This window comes from Eucyclogobius newberryi, unplaced genomic scaffold (genome assembly GCF_026437365.1).
Source record: "Eucyclogobius newberryi isolate DKJ021-1_F unplaced genomic scaffold, fEucNew1.0.hap1 SCAF_8, whole genome shotgun sequence".
Lineage (NCBI taxonomy): Eukaryota > Metazoa > Chordata > Actinopteri > Gobiiformes > Gobiidae > Eucyclogobius > Eucyclogobius newberryi.
Genome location: NW_027316500.1, coordinates 15659891 through 15677135, shown reverse-complemented (window position 1 = coordinate 15677135; position 17245 = coordinate 15659891). Strand labels below are relative to the sequence as shown.

The 17245-nt window shown below is 38.8% G+C and overlaps 1 protein-coding gene across 1 annotated transcript; it reads right to left on the bottom strand.

Annotated features, from left to right (window-relative positions):
• Positions 1-1366: 1366 nt before the first annotated feature.
• On the bottom strand, positions 1367-17245 carry abcc2 (ATP-binding cassette, sub-family C (CFTR/MRP), member 2). Its single transcript, XM_072437646.1, has 32 exons — positions 17036-17245; positions 15948-16124; positions 15632-15775; positions 15418-15555; positions 15152-15274; positions 14974-15029; positions 14386-14629; positions 13587-13771; positions 12974-13151; positions 11656-11910; positions 11151-11216; positions 10726-10863; positions 10508-10654; positions 10344-10428; positions 10040-10106; positions 9840-9966; positions 9503-9679; positions 8491-8658; positions 8215-8398; positions 7975-8098; positions 7798-7894; positions 7382-7601; positions 6749-6903; positions 5988-6143; positions 5703-5902; positions 5159-5285; positions 4963-5064; positions 4683-4826; positions 3939-4097; positions 3706-3872; positions 2388-2582; positions 1367-1576 (listed from the first exon to the last, which is right to left on the bottom strand). Exons 1-32 carry the CDS (start codon positions 17078-17080, stop codon positions 1447-1449), a joined length of 4680 nt encoding a protein of 1559 aa, XP_072293747.1. The 5' UTR covers positions 17081-17245; the 3' UTR covers positions 1367-1446.

The following is a 17245-nucleotide window of genomic DNA, read 5'->3' as shown; positions in this document are numbered from 1 at the left end:
ATCACGTGCGCAATGACAGGATTTGAATTAATAATGCTTGTCAAGAAAACTGCAGAGCTCTGATTTTGCCTCCAAAGAAGAAAAAAGTAAATAAAAAAATGAATATACAGCACGTGCTTCAAAATAAAAGTGTCTCCCATATTTAAAACATCTAAGCAAACAGGGGAGCGACCTACCTGGAAAGGACAAAATGCTGAAAATGGGAAATCCACAGAGCTTTCCGCAACGGTGACTTTGGTGATGTCAGTTGTCTGAGCGCAGCGCCTGGTCGTTTCCCTCGGATACCTCGACCTGATTTCCTCTCTCTCCTCCATTCACACAGACGAATAGAGGAGCAGATGGCTTGCCAGTTCAGTAATGTAAAAGGAAATAATGTATGCATTGATAATCTATTAGAACATAACCTTGTGGTGCACGAACAGGCTTCTGCTGTAATAATCTGTTCCTCAATTGAGTTGTAAATTACCACTTCTCAGTATCGCCTTCTTCGGTGCAATAAAACTAATTGCGCTTAAGACAATCAAGTCAGGGCCTAAAACTACAAAATGGCATTGCATTTCTCCTTAGTTGCTGTATTAAATTATAGGTTGAAAATGAAATAGGGTTGGTATATAATATGAGGTTCAGACAGGTGCCCCCTCTGTCCCAGAGGGATGAGTCCAAAGCACAGGATAAACACCCCTCAATCGCTTTGCCTGTCTCAAAGGTGTCTACTTTGCTGACAGCGGTACTTTTAAATAAACTCGGGCCAGACCATGCTCTGGGGATGTTGCTATGACACTGCAGGGGTTTTTAGAGTGAGAATGTAAATATAGGCTATGTAGGCTGATGTTGTGCATCCTCATTTTAGTGCTGGTAATACATCACTTGTATTTATGACGGTGTAATCCCTCATTCGTCCAGGCGTGTTCCATAGTAGAAAAAGCTTCAGTTGTAGTCATCTGGACTCAGTTTGAAAAATAGACGTTTCGACTCTCATCCAAGAGTCATTGTCATTGACAATGACTCTTGGATGAGAGTCGAAACGTCATTGACAATGACTCTTGGATGAGAGTCGAAACGTCTATTTTTCAAACTGAGTCCAGATGACTACAACTGAAGCTTTTTCTACTATCACTTGTATTGTATTACAGCCCCAACACCTAATCAGAAAGAGGGATGACATAGGTCCTATGAGAACAGCAAAATGATCTGTAAACGTGAAAAGTCAACTGCGGAAGGCATTTCATGGTCATTTTCTGATAAATACTTGGTGGTTTCATACATTACTAGACATATTGTATGCCTCATCAATTAATTGAAATAAACACATTTAGATGACAAAACTGTTTATTACCCTGATTAACAAAATAATTTGAACAATGCACAACATAAATATAAAATACCAATAAAATTAACTATAAAACATAATTAAAATATAAATTCAAATATAAAATACAAGTCTCTTCATAAAACTGTGGTTTCTGTTTGTGTAATCCCTGCGTTCTTTGCCATGGAGTAAAAATGGCCTTGTTTGTTGAGTAGGTTTGTTGGAGTATCAAATTCCACTATTTTTCCTGCATCCAGCACCATTACTCTGCAAGAAAAAGAGGAGAGCAGACTGTAAGACAGACTGTAGAGGGACGGGATTCTGTTTTTCGATCAGAATCATTTGATTTGGTCAGTGAACACAATTCACAAACTACAAATGTGCTTTGACGATGTGGAGAAACATAACACATTTACAATATGGACCGAGCAATAGTGCAAGTAGAAAATGCATTGTTCAAGTGAGTTATTAAAGTTATGAGTGAGTTAGCCCTCAGCAGTGAAGATTCATGTTTAAATGCATAAAATCAGTTTTCAATTTCTTTAAAAATACAGCATAAACAAGCTGACATATTTCTATTTCAAGGGTGCCTCTGCCCCAGGGTTTATGCGCATCAATAGAAGAAAGTCAAAATAACCCTTTTATGTCACATTTTCACAGATACAAATATGGGACTGCACAGCTGTGGCCATCTGCCAGGTATTTAAAAAAAAAGGATATGCCTTAATCTGACCCTTGAAACCTGAACCTGATGCTGCACCAAGCTAGCAGCCATTTCAAAGTTTGAACATAAAACAATATCCACATCACACGAACAATGAAGCAGAGATACATATGAGATGTAATAATGTACAATATGTAAGGCATTTCTGCTTTATTTTCTCTATTTGTATGTTTTATGGAGAACGAATAGGAAAAGATACAGCGGTGGGTCAGCACTAAATGGGAAGATCTTAGAAAGGATTGACATTTGAGTGGTGGGGGGTATAAGTCATCTAGCGTTTGGCTCTGATTACTGCTTTCATTAACTTTAACTGAAGATTGGAAAATAAATAGTCTGGACTCCACTGGAACTCACCTGGAGTTGTCCATTATGGTGTGTAGTCTGTGGGCGATGGTGAGCACCGTGCAGTGAGAGAACTCTTTGCGGATGGTGTTCTGGATGAGGTCGTCCGTCTCTAAGTCCACAGCAGCCGTGGCTTCATCCAAGATTAAGATCCGAGACTTCCTGAGCAAAGCACGACCCAAGCACAGGAGCTGCCTCTGACCCACACTGACAAGACAGAGACGTACATGGTATTTATAATGAGGCTACCCCAAATAAATTGTCTGTTTGCTGTAACCCGATCCAACATTTTTCAAGTGGGTCGGTCGGTAGGTAAATTCTTATTTTTTTTTAACTTTGAAGGCAAAAAAAAAAGATGCAAATTTTGCCATTTTTTGACTCGGAGTGACCGCCAGGGCTCAGGCTTCAACAGTCAATGATGGAAAACGTCGTTATCCTTTATTTTGGTAGCGAAGGCGAGCGGGGGAACATGTGGGCGCCGCCATCTTTGTTGTGATGTCACTGCTGGGCGTGTTTCAATCCCAGAATTAAATCAAGCCACACCCGGCCACACCTTGATACAGAGCAACATGTAAGGTGGCCAGGACAGTGGCGCTGACAGAGAGAAGACAATAGATTCAATGCAAAATAGGTTTTTACATGAATTATCTGATACTGTCGCACATGGAGTGACGCAAATGAGAACGCAAATGCGTTGCGCTTTACGTTGTATGTCCTCAGGGACAAAAGATAACCTAACTAGTGCTCGATAAACAAGTAACAATGAACATTAGGAAATACCGGGCCGGTGAGTCGGCGAATTATCTGAGAAATAAAAGAATTTAACGTTGTTTTAATGAAATGCTGATAATCATGTTTGAGTCGGCTGGTTTTATAACGGGTCGTCAGGTTACGGCAAACAGACATATTATTTTACTCTGATTTAGCAGACATGCCTGCCTTGTCTGGAAATATTATTTTTGTGTTTACACACCGGTATTGAAATGGATGAATTGAAATCAACAAGACAAAAGATATTATGATTTTGTTCAGCTATTTTTTCTTCTAAATATATTAAAAAGCTAAGATATTTTTTTTCCATTACATTTGTGAAAATGGGTCTTTGTTACTTCTTAAGAAAACCATTATTTGTCCCACAATGGGGACATTCCAGTGTCACAGTTTAAGAACAGCAGGAGAAAACAAACATGCAATTTAAAAATCTAGATATATTGCTATTAAAATAAAATAAAAACACAGACTATGTGCAGGGTTTGTATGCTTGGCAGATATTTACCAACTATTGTTTAAAAACACAATACATTTCAATTTTAAAAAATTGGTGTCCGACCTGAGATTTTCCCCCCCTTCAGCGACCTCATACTGCAGCCCCTCCTGAAGCCCAGACACAAAGTCTTTAAGGTGGGACAGCTCCAGCACTTTCCAGAGCTCTTCATCAGTGAATTTGTCAAATGGATCCAGATTCATCCTCAGAGTGCCAGAGAACAGCACTGGATCCTGCAGAGTGATAGACAGGTCAGTGAAAGCCACAGGCAAAAAGTGGCCTTTGTGTTTGGATTGTACCTGTGGAATGATTGTGAGCCGGCCTCTCAGGTCATGGAGACCTAATGAAGAAATGTCAACGCCATCAATAAGGATCCGACCCTCTGCAGCTTCAATAATCCGGAAAAGGCAGTTTGTAAGGCTTGATTTCCCAGCTCCTGTTCGCCCCACAATACCGATCTGAGTACGAGATGAGAGAGAATCCATTAGAATATGCTTTTGATCAATCTGAGGCAAACTCTATGGCCTGAATCAAATATACAAGAAAAGTAGGACAAATACATTTAAGAGAAGCACTGAAAACATTAGTTGAGAAAAAATAGAATCTTATAAGTGCACTGCAAAATCTTCTGGTGAATGGTCCAGTGCATTCTTGTCTCCATGCAGATGTTGGTGCAAAAATAATGAATATTTTTTAAATAAATGCTATAAAAATGCTCAAATGCTGTAGAACAATAACATCTCTATGGAGACAATGAGCAGACTGCCCACCAGAAAAGTTATAGTGCTCCATTAAACTGCTGATTCCTGCTGAAGTGACAGAAGTAACTGTCATAGTCTGATCAGAAGAAACTCATTTTACAAGTACAATTCTCCTGGTGTTAAAAATCACAGCGTAATGCATCATCTAATTGTAATATATCCTGTACATAATCAGTGTAGCGAGAACAAGCAGTTTATAAATACTGTTATCAAATGACAAAATAATACAAAATATTGAAATACTATAGCCTTGATAATAAAAAAAAAACAAGATGGCTTTACCTTTTCATTGCTGTCAATGGAACATGTGACTCCATGCAGCACCAAATCCAGTTCAGGTCGATAGCGAACCTTATAATTGTCAAACTGCAGCTTTCCTTCCTCTGGCCATTTCTCTGGTGGTCTTGTGTCAGTTATCCATTGTGCCTGCATAAATGAAGATACATGATTTAATTCTATAGGTAAGTGTCAGGAGGGAGCAGCAGCATTCAAATAACTGAGGGCATCTATTTAAAGTGAATAATGTTGAATGGATCATTTGTGGAAAACACTTGCATCATACCTCATTTTCGATCTCAGCATATTCACTCACTCGCTCCACTGCAACAATATTGGTCTCCAGTTCTGAGGTCATTCTTACCAGCCAGTTAAGAGTCTGGGTGACCTGTTCACATTCGTATCAGACAGAAGAGTGTTAAAGCCGGCACTAAATATTCAAATGTAAAATAGGCAAGGAAATGTGGGAGAATGTGACTAACATTAAGTGCATAGGATATAGACAATCCCACTAGGCCACTGTCAAGACTGTCCCTGGAAATGACGGCAAGCAGCGCAGAAAAAAACACCACCAAGTTTCCGACCAACTCCAGGCGAATGGCGACCCATCTGTCACATCAAAATTGTACAACACATAAATATATAGTTATTTGTTCATGGGATTTATGACACAATAGATCTTTTTTATGTGACTGTATTTTTTTATTTTATATTATTATTTAATTGTATTTATTTTGTGGAAAGCCCCTTGAGATGTGCCATCTCTTCAGTGTTTGTCTTATTTTAATGTATTTGGGAGGAACTCGTAGTAGTTAAATTTTCCAAACACAAAACACAATAGAATGATCACTAAAACAATCAGACATAACTTCAGATGAAGATATTCTTTATGGGTGGGTTACCCATATTCAGTCTTAAAGTGACGAGGAGATGATCTATTCTGGTGGGTTCTGTTTTGAGTTGAGTGAACACTGTATTTGGCTTTAGCATGAACATAAGTTTTGCTGCTCAAGATGGTTACGTCACCTGTTAGACACAATCCAAGGGTAGACACTCATCAGGTTTTCATCAATAGTTTTCTCGTTGTGTGTGAGAAATCTGTCTTGATGACCATAGGCTCTTATCACGGACAGACCAGACACAGTCTCTCCAAAATGAGAGTATATTGGAGAGCGAGACACTGAATCCAGGCGACGTAGCTGCCTTGAAGTGGCTACATAGAATCGCTGTATAGAGAGAAGAGCGCAATGTCACAATAACACAATAAGTGTCACATTCTTTGTTCATCAACGCCAAGTAATATACACTCACCTGTACAAAGTAATAGATAACAGCCAGGGGGACAATGATGATAGTAAATAAAGGAGTGGCCAAGCAGATTACAAAGATTGTACCCAAGACTCCAAGAAAACACAGGATCCAAGAACGGACTGATTGTGGGATTGCTTCATCCACTGTGAAAATATCCTAAAGGACACATAATAGGTGAGACGGTCTACAGGCTTGCCTTGTACCTCAAAAGTGATTATTTTAAGTATTAACAGCCAGCATTGAAACTATATAATTCATATCACTTCAGACCAGCTTGGCACCCAGCTGAGAAAAGTATAATAATATATAATATTTCAGCACAGAGTGAGTCGGAGGGAGAGAGGAGTAGGGTCAGGGACTGTTGGATCTGTCCTGTTTCATGTCCGAATGAGAGAATTAATGGATCGTTTAGTCTATTTTTATGTCATTGTACTTGTTTGTGTTATATTGTCTTTGATTTTAGTGTAATACATTCTATTGTTATACCGTGTTCTGTTGAGTGGGTGGGCATTTTGGAAGTTTTGGAAATGTGAAAAGCAATTGCTCCATCCCCTTTTAAACCATGCATGTGCGTCTGTAATAGTTTGTTATGAGAACTATATGTGCAGGTTTAAAATGAATAGATTGACTGATTGATTGATTGATTGATTAATTGATTGATTGATTGATTGATAACCTTGAGAAATGAAGACGGAAAGGCCCTTTGGTCTTGTTTAACATGTATTAGTGCCATTGCCACGAGAGAGAGCTGTGAGAAATACCTTTGCAAAGCGGTTGAGTATTCTGCCTGTGGGGGTGGTGTCATAGAAGAGCATAGGCACTCGCAGCATGTTATTGAGGAGCCTTGAGTGCAGGATCCGAGAGGCAGACACTGACGCATTGGCCAGAAGTAATGTTGCCACAAACACAAAAATGCCTAAAACAAAGTGGAGAGATTTGAATTAACTCAACTCCGAAATGAGAAGTTTATAGAAAATGTAAAATGTTGAGCTCTGTATGATCACACTCTTTTCCTTCAACAGTCAGTGCATTTTATTTATTTATTTAAAGACACACTATGTTACTTTTCTAGTGTAGAGTCCTTCCTTACTTGGAATGTTCTATAATATGGAATTAAACTCTCTCTTTATTCAATTACAGGTTTATATACCTTGCTTAACTCCATATATATATTAATTGCCATACTGTGAAACATTAAGTATTTCACAAGTACTAAAATTGTAACATTCGTATGGTATAATGTTCAGCTCGAGTCTTGAACATAAATGCATGAACTTTCAGGCCAAGAATGCATTGATTTTGTCTGTTGCTCTCCATTCTAAGACGTGAAACCTATGAAGCTACTTTTGTGTAATTACAAATCATTATTGGGCTATCGTGAGTTAATGCATTACCCTGAGCAACTCCCAGCGCTCCAAACACTCCAATCCTGGTGTCTCGTTTCCAATTTGGGTAAGTCATGTTGGCGTAGTCAATAGCATCATTAGTCCAGTCACTCAGCCACAGATTTTGCCCGATGAATGCAACATTTTGTATGAAATATATGACAATCACAAGGAAAGTGTAGCCCCAGCCCATAGCGCGCATGTACTGGAGGAACACCGACAATTTGACCTAGGGAAAAACAGCATTTGTTTCATATTAACACATTTGTTTATGTACAAGTGAATTAAAACACAGTTAATCAAAAGAAAAATGTTATTATTTCTGTGGGATCATTATTTGAGATTTATTTTAAAATACATGACCTACTTCCAAAATCTTCACATTTTTGTCAAGAACTCGAGAGTGAATTCAAAAATATGAATACCTGTCCAGATTCCATAGCTTCTTTCTCAATCAACCTCTGTCCTTTGTTGAGTTCATCTTTTGGTTCTTTTAATGAACTTGTAGACCTCAACCTCACACTGACGACAAAATGAAGAAGCATTATATGAAAAATCAATAAACAAAACAAAAAAACACTGTAAACTCCCCCTGCTTATACCTGCCACCACGTTGACTTCGCCTGATGCTGTTTTCTCGCTTCAGTGTAACAGAAATAGCGTCTTCAAGGGGAGAGTCCATTTGAATGTCCTCTACGTCAGGAATCAGCTCTACATCATTGCCACCTACAAAATAAAAATGAATAGTTAGATATAAGCAATCAAATAACACCACATTTATTCGAATGTGGAGATGTTCAAATTTAGACTCAAACGTTTTTTGACACAAATGTGGTTGTTACCTTGGGGTGATTGATCCTGATTGCTTTGCTCTTTGGCATATGTGTCTAAAAACTCAGAAAAAGCTCCTTTGCTCGCACGAAGGCTGTTATAAGATCCAACTTCAGAAACATTTCCATCTTTAAGTACTATTATTTCATCCACAAAAGGCAGAAAACTAACAGCATGAGTAACAAGGACGCGAGTCTGTAAGACACACAAAGTAAATTAGAGTTAGCTCTTGCTATGAAGTATATTCACCAAACTCCAAAGCTCCTAAACAGAAGTTATGAGCCAACCTTGTCTTGAAGAAGACCATTTGGTCCAATGACTTTGTCAAAAAGATGTTTTCCAACATGCGCATCTACAGCAGACAAGGGATCATCTAACAAGTAGATATCAGCTTTACTATATGTAGCACGGGCCAAACTAACACGCTGTTTCTGACCACCTGAAAGGTTGATACCCTGTGAACAGAGCAAAACACAAGAACACATTCACTGTAAATGAAATATTAAAAATATATAGGACAAAGTAAAAAATGGCAATGACCTTCAAAGCCATTAAGCATCTTGTACTATTGCATAGAATGCATAATATAAACATAAAATGTCACCCTAAGAATCAGAAATTACATAACACAGAACACATAACACTAGAAACTTTGCAATGGCTGAAGCCATTGCTAGAATGTCTGCGTCTCTCTCTCTCTCTCTCTCTCTCTCTCTCTCTCTCTCTCTCTCTCTCACTCTCTCGCTCTCTCTCTCTCGCTCTCTCTCTCGCTCTCTCTCTCTCTCTCTCTCTCTCTCTCTCTCGACTGGCTCCGTCACAAAAGCCTAAAGAATAAAGCCTAAAGAATTCCCCAGACACTCATAATGCCCAAATTCTAAAATGGGGAAAAAGTACTAATACTTTTGCAAATTCTGTAAAAAGTATAAGTTTTTCAAATGTCAAAAGTAATAACACACGTACTACTGCGAAAGCGATCATAATGAGGTATAACATGTTGAAAACGGTTGAAGCGTTAAGGAGTTGAAACTGGCTAAATGGAAAATCATGGAAAACATAATATAGTGCCTGCGTGACATCACGCAGACACTCAATTAGGTCTACCTAGATGCTGTATGCCCTGCCTGCACCTAATACACAGCCTTAATTGTGCTTGTAAAATACACAATGTACATCTTGTATTCTGACACATCTCTATCAGCACATTTAAAAACAAAATGTTAACCAAGGAACTGCGATAAAAAGATAATGTGTGCTATTTACGGTGGATGTTCCTCTTGCTATGTATTTTGCAAAATGTACCTTTTCTCCAATCTCTGCAAGGTCTCCTCCAGCCAGCAGTTCAAGATCAGGACCAAGGGCACACGCCTTAATGATCTGCTGAAACTGGCCCTCTTCATAAGCAGAGCCAAACAGGATGTTGTCTCTCAGAGTGGCGTTTTGGATCCATGCTTGTTGCGGAACATACGCTAGTGAACCCTGTGCAGAAATATACCAGGGCCTTGTTTACTTAACCTCGGCAATAAGTAAACACACCAACAATGAATCCCAGAACTCCACTTTAACATGGTCTAATTTGCACAATTTACTGTTTTACTGTATAACATTTGTAGTGATTGTTTTAAACCTGGCTCATTACCTGGATGTTGACAAAACCTTTTTTCTTGAGCATTTCACCCAGAAGAGCTGAAATGAGCGAGGACTTCCCTGAGCCAACAGCTCCCACCACAGCCACCAATTTGCCTGGTTTGATCTCAAGGGACACACTAGAAATCACAGACATTAAAAAAAAAATTTACAATGACTTTACTTTATTGGTATTTACAATGTCCAACATACTTTTTCAGTAGTGGAGCTGCGTCTCGTTCCCAGGCAAAGGAGCCATCAGAAATAGTAATAGCAGTGTCTATGAGGTAAACAGGTCACACAAAGGGTCAGAAATTACCATTTTTAAATAGCCTTTTTTTTTTATTAAGCATATATATTGCTTTGGTTTGCTTCACATGTTTATCCCCATAAAAGAGGCAGCTTCTGCAAACCTAATGATAATACATTTGTTATGGTAGGTTATACAATAACTAGTAGTTTTGTAATAATTAGAAAAACATAAAACCTTGTCATACACACTTTAATGCCAACTTACTGAATGAAGGGTCATGTTGCACAGTGTCTAAGTCCAGGTCTTCACCTCCAAGAAATTTCTCAAGACGCTTTTTTGATACACTTGTCTGAGGAACAAAAGTACATGCAGGGGCATCTTAGTTTGAATGGCTGTGAATACTGAAATGTGGTTGGTGGTTTACTTACTTGCACAATGGCTGCGATTAGCATGGGAAGCATTGCCAGAGGAAAACGAAGAATATTGAATAGAGAAATAGATGTAAAGGCCTTGGCTGCTGTCAGCACGTTATCCGAGCTCACTCCAACAAATGTTGCGAATGTGGCTAACGACACCTGCAAAGCACAGAGACGACCTTAATGAACAAGAACAAAGAGCAATGTGTTTATTCTTTCATAAGACTAACCAGAGCGGGTGCACAGCTCATGATAAATGTAGACACAGACGAGAGATAGGCAAATTTCTTCAAAACTTTCAGCTCTTGCTCTCTTATTTCTTCTACCTGATTCTGAAAAGACGGCTCCCATGCAAACAGCTTCAAGATCTAGGACATTAGAAGAGGAAATGTAAGATAGATAGATAGATCATTCAAATAATCCTCTGCATTTCAGCAAAAACAAAAATTGCCCAGCATAGACCAATAATTCAGACAAATCAATGGTGAACTGTGGTAAGATGCACTTCACTTAATCTATCCTAATGCCCTGCACTAAGTGCACAGGATCAGTGAAATACTTTGAAATACAAAGCAATAGGAGTTTGCTTTGGATTTTTTGATTGTTATTTATTTTTTACCCTTCACAAAAGCTGTGATCAAAAATAAATGTTCACCTTGACTCCACTGATTATTTCATTCATAATTTTCAGTCTCTTGTCTTTGTACTTCATGTTGTCAATCTGAAAAAGAAAGAAATGCACCCTTCACACTTTCATAAAGCGTTCTTCAAGCTCTCGACACAAGGCAGTGAAAACTAGTAGAAAACAGTATTATTTAAATAATTTAAGTTGTAATTATTCTATTTAAGAACTCAGGAGGCTTTAGTAAAGATGTGACAGTAATCTGCAGATAAGCAGTTTGATGCCTCTGTGTAAACTGTAAAATGTTTAACTCAAACTGACTGTTTGAGTAAAACAATTGTGTAAATTAATTTATTGTAAATTGTGGTCACCTGTTTTCTTCTCAGTTGAGCCAGCGCAACTTCACAAGGTTCTAACTGAACACGCTACCGTTCCTGTACTATATTTAGTCAACTTGAACAAAGAGTAGTCCTTGAAACATGAATCCAATCTAACAAATGGATTCATAAATTAAATAGGAAAAAAGAATATCTCAAACCTGTATTTTTCTGGCCTTGGTGGCCAACAGTCCATTGATTGGTACCATTAGGACCATAACTGCCAGACCTGCGAGCACAGAAGGCCCCAGCTCAAACCAGAGGAAGACGATGGCCAGGGCGATCTGCAGCGGGCACGACCAGAGCAGGTGGATGAAATTGATGACGTCATTGAAGCGCTGAGCATCAGCTGACATCAGGTTAACGGTCTCCCCCACCGTGGACTCTTTACGTACATCATTTGACACCACCAAGGCCTGAGGTGAAAATATAACATATTTAAAAAACTAAATAAATACAATACCATTAAAACTTGTCAAATAAAATTGTACTGCTTCCTTTGAAACCATTAACCAATTAAATATTAACATTTAATTGGTTAATGGATGATTGCCACGAGAGGTTTTTGAAACATTTGTTGTTTCTAAAATCACCCCCTCATATTCACAAGTGTTAGCGGGGGTGTAAAGACAACATGTGGCAATTTACTTTTCAAATTTACTTTTTTTCAATTTACTTTTCATTTACTGAGCAAAATAATATGTCTGTTTGCCGTAACCCGACAACCCATTATAAAACCAGCCGACTCAAACATGATTATCAGCATTTCGTTAAAACAACGCTAAATTCTTTTATTTCTCAAATAATTCGCCGACTCACCGGCCCGGTATTTCCTAATGTTCATTGTTACTTGTTTATCGAGCACTATTATTTATCTTATCTTTTGTCCCAGAGGACATATAGAGTATTCATTTGCGTACTCATTTGCGTCACTAAACGTGCGACAGTAACAGATCAGATAATTCATGTAAAAACCTATTTTGCATTGAATTTGTTGACTTCTCTCTGTCAGCGCCACTGTCCTGGCCACCTTACATGTTGCTCTGTATCAAGGTGTGGCCGGGTGTGGCTTGATTTAAATTTGCCTCGCGCATTGCATTCTGGGATTGAAACACGCCCAGCAGCGACATCACAACAAAGATGGCGGCGCAAGCATGTTCCCCCGCTCGCCTTAGCTACTAAAATAAAGGATAACGACGTACAAAAGGTCGATTGAAATATCTTAAAATCGGGAGATTTAGTCTCTCCCGTTTTCCGTCATTGACTGTTGAAGCCTGACCCCTGGCGGTCACTCCGAGTCAAAAAATGGCAAAATTTGAATCTTTTTTTTTTTTGCCTTCAAAGTTAAAAAAATAAGAATTTACCTACCGACCGACCCACTTGAAAAATGCTGGGTCGGGTTACAGCAAACAGACAATTTATTTGGGGTAGCGTCACTTAAAACATAGCAATTAGAGCCACTTTATGGTAAAACTTCACCTTTTTATAAACTGCTGCTGTGATGGCAGTGCGAACTTTCATGCCCAGCACAAAGCAGCGCTGGAAGTACTGCTGTAGAAACAGAGACTGGAGCACGGCTACGAACAGCAGAAGCAATGCGTACAAGTAGCCTTCCCAAACAGGACGACTCGTGTTCTGGGTAAAGTCAATCATCAGTCTAGGTAAAAAAAAACATATATACAAACAGGGAAAATGAAGTATAATACATCTTATTAGCACATAATCGCACCAGACAATTTGTTGTGTGTAAAAAAGGGGAAGCACATCAGTTAAAGTTGCAATGGGCTGTGGGTGAATCTAGTTTACATGAGTTACAACAGACAATGTTTACAAGATCAAAAGGTGATTGCGCTGCTGTCATATTGGTTGACATGAAAACTCTTGTGTCCGATTTGTCCAAGGCTAATTATTGATCCAAATAACAGACAGACTTCAAAGTTTCACATATCTCTATCTAGTGTATTTCAGTGCTTTTGACCAATGGCAGAGGAATAAACAAATCCACAGCTACAATCATAAAAGCTGGATTACAAATATACATGTTAGGGCAGAACAGCAGTAAAAGAACACCAACTTGATCCATGGTACTTACTTGAGAATCTGAGGACTGACAAAAGCAAGAACGTCCTGCAGTAGTTTGAAAAAAGCTGACTCAAATAGAACCCGCTTAAACGTTTTGTAAATGGTAGGAATCAACCAAGAGTTGGGATAATCTTCTTTGTCCTCTTTGTTTTTTTCTTTTTTCTTTTCTGTATTTTTAGGTGTCCCCTTTTCTTCCTGAAGCAAAGACATTAATTAGTGATATTTACGTGAGGCTACCCCAAATAAATTGTCTGTTTGCTGTAACCCGACCCAACATTTTTCAAGTGGGTCGGTAGGTAAATTCTTATTTTTTTTTACTTTGAAGGCAAAACTGATCCCGATCAGGAGACTAAATCTCCAGATTTTAAGATATTTCAATCGATCTTTTGTACGTCGTTATCCTGAACATGCGGGTGCCGCCATCTTTGTTATGATGTCGCTGCTGGGCGTGTTTCAATCCCAGAATGCAATGCGCGAGGCAAATTCAAATCAAGCCACACCCGGCCACACCTTGATACAGAGCAACATGTAAGGTGGCCAGGACAAAAGATAACCTAACTAGTGCTCGATAAACAAGTAACAATGAACAATAGGAAATACCGGGTCGGCGAATTATTTGAGAAATAAAATAATTTAACGTTTTAACGAAATGCTGATAATCATGTTTGAGTCGGCTGGTTTTATAACGGGTCGGTCGGGTTACGGCAAACAGACATATTACTTTGCTCAGCCTAATTTGTCAGTCAAACAGTGGGACGGTGACAAAGTGAAGCAAGAGGTGTACTTTATGTGAATATCTTTCCCCTCACCATCATGAGACCGTTCTGACTGACACTGTTACCCAAACCGTTGCCATTTTGAAGTGTCTCATCTATGTCTCTCAGCTGGTCACTTTTCTTTTGTCTTCTCTGGTGTTGAGTGACCTGAGCTGCAGTCAATTCTATCATCATGTTGGACTGGAACTCCCGGTTGATGTAAGGCGTGCTGTCTGCCTCGTTTAGGTCCCACATGTCTTTTTGGACCAAAGGACGCTTGTAGCCCGTAATTACCATACTGAAAGGAAGGTGGAAGACATTGAAAGACATATTGAGCCTTTTCTGGTATCTGGTAATAATTGTTACATTTAGTTCATTATAAACCACAATATTGATCAAAATTGGGTCAGTAATAGAAATGGGGGCATTAACTTCCAGTTCAAAAGATCCAAAATTATTCTTTGCCGTTGGCCTCACAATTTCAGTGGAGTTTAACAGTAGAAAGTAGCAGATATAAATGTTTCAGTTATGTGTATGACACTCTAAAAATACGAACAGAGGTCTGGGAGGGGAAAGGTGCAAACTGAACACTTAATTAAAAATCTACATGTTTATGATGTTATAATTATTTACATAATTTACCTGTTAAACCAGTTAAAAGTAATTCTACTCAAAAAGGCTGCACCCTCTTCAGGATTCTGAAAATATAATTTGGAACACACAAGTTGGCTGAAAGTTTACAATTTATGCACATGATCAGAACACAGACTTACTTAGGTATCTACAATATGATTACAACATAATTCGGACAAATATTTACCCGTTTTACTCTCTCCAAGGCTTCAGGTGGAACATCGGCTATAGCAGAGAGGATAAACGCACACACCTCCAAAGCAAAAGTAATGTAGAAAAGACAGAAACGTGGAACATCCATGACCTCCCCCTGAACAGAAGATAAACAGTATTTTGTTTGTCCGTAAATATTTGAACATCAAAATCAATGAAGTGGACATTTGTTGTGTACAAGTGATGGGTGGTGCAATGTTTACATGTAAAAATCTCTATGTAAATGAGCACACTTCACACCTGCTTGAGGGCTGCTCTTAGCAGAGTTTGAAATGGAAAGACATGGCAGAAGATTTGAAGCAACCAGAAGAGGAAGAGTGTGGAGGAGTCCACAGCCCTTCTCCTTCTCACTGCTTCCTGGCACAGCATGATCACAATCTAAAAACAATTATCAGAATCACTTTTTAGTACAAAAAAGACACCTTGTGCAGATTTATGATTACAGCATATTTACCCATGAGACTATATAGACAACAGGGTTTGCATAGTACACGCCGGCGTTATTTGCAGTATTTGGATCTTTGCCCGGACCAAAATCTTCCCCCAGCGTGACCGCGAGTGCTGCAACCGCAGCCAGCAACAAGAGGCCTGTAACAAGCTGAGAGGAAGACAGACAAGGACTAATTAAATTTAATCAAATCAAAGGACTTGTTAATTAGTATGCATATAATAATGTAGACGCTTCCTTAGCGGCCTTCTAACCGCTGGCACCAAAAGCTACATCTCAGAAAGGGCAAGCACTATTTTGTTTCTGTGGTTGTGTATGTCACCTGTTTGCAGATGTAGAGCTTGGATAGATATTTTAAGTTGACGTTGGTCCTTTTGCACAGGCCGACCAGGTGCAATGGTGCACAGAGCCACAAGAAGGAGAGTGGGATCCAAACAAGCACCGTCTGCTCTAAACACACCGGGAGATCCGGGGTTTCACTGTCCAGGTACGAGGCATTCTGCAAAACAATCAAGAAATAAAGAATATAATTGTTACTATGTGTGCCCACAAAGCCCATGTTGGCTCTGTATATTCAAAATGGAATGTTATTAATCTGTTAATATGTAAATCCTTTATCATGGTCCTGGTTCAACCCTGAGGTGTAGAGATGTGAAAAACCCTTCACGGGATTAAAGCAGGTTAGAGCCGTGATCTGACTGTGTGAGGGTGACACTTAAACCCTTCAATCTGTAAAGCAGCCGCCTGATATTCTACCACTTGCACACTGCATTTACAACTGAGTAGCAGATATATTTGAACTTATTTGCATTGCATGATGTATATTGGTCCTTTAAAACAAAGATGTACATTTTATCATGCATTTCAATAATTGGCTTTAATGTGTACAAACGTGAAGGCCGTTGTTAGTAGCTCTTAGTAAACCATTACTAGCCTTTTAGAGTCTAACCTTATGATTACAGTACACCCACATATATTTTACTGTTCAACAACTTTTGAAAGTATTCTAGAACAGATAGTAGACATAAAACATGCTATAAATACACACTATATACATGTTCTTGTCTTCATAATTATGCGTCTTGTTTTTTCTAACAACAGTTATGCCAAGTCATGACAGCCAAGTTGTTTATGGGTTAATGGGTACAGAGGTGAAATCACTGAAAGTCAAGGCAGAATCAAGATCTAAAGCAATTGAACAAGAGAAATATCTATGTTCATACTTTTACAATATTATTATTATCTACCGCCCTTCTTATTTCTAATATTTCAATCTTAATTATGTTTTACTTCAGTATCTGAAGCTTTGTGTGTGTTCAATTCTACCAACTGAAATCATATTAAAATCTTGATATTAAAAACACAAAAGAATAACTTGTGTTGTGGTTCATATATGTACAGATTATTTACCCAAAAGGTGGAGCCACAGTACTCTTCAAGCGCAGCAGCTGACATGGTCCCGCTGGTGACTTCACTTTTTAAACAGAAAATCTTCTGTCCAGTGTCAGGCTATTTATGCTCTCTTCTGTTCTCTCACACTGCAGACAATCACAGGATATGATTCAAAACAGAAGCCTTTGAAGCACAAGGCAGCTCCTCCAAACTCCTTTTGAAATGGAA

What these genes read in the sequence shown, in the direction of transcription:
- abcc2 (XM_072437646.1), bottom strand. Translation starts at nt 17,080, where the DNA reads ATGTCAGCTGCTGCGCTTGAAGAGTACTGTGGCTCCACCTTTTGG. An exon ending in GTCAGAACGGTCTCATGATG is followed by an intron (nt 13,772 to 14,385) that starts GTGAGGGGAAAG and finishes TCTTTGCTTCAG; the next exon opens with GAAGAAAAGGGGACACCTAA. An exon ending in TGAGCTGTGCACCCGCTCTG is followed by an intron (nt 10,655 to 10,725) that starts GTTAGTCTTATG and finishes TGTGCTTTGCAG; the next exon opens with GTGTCGTTAGCCACATTCGC.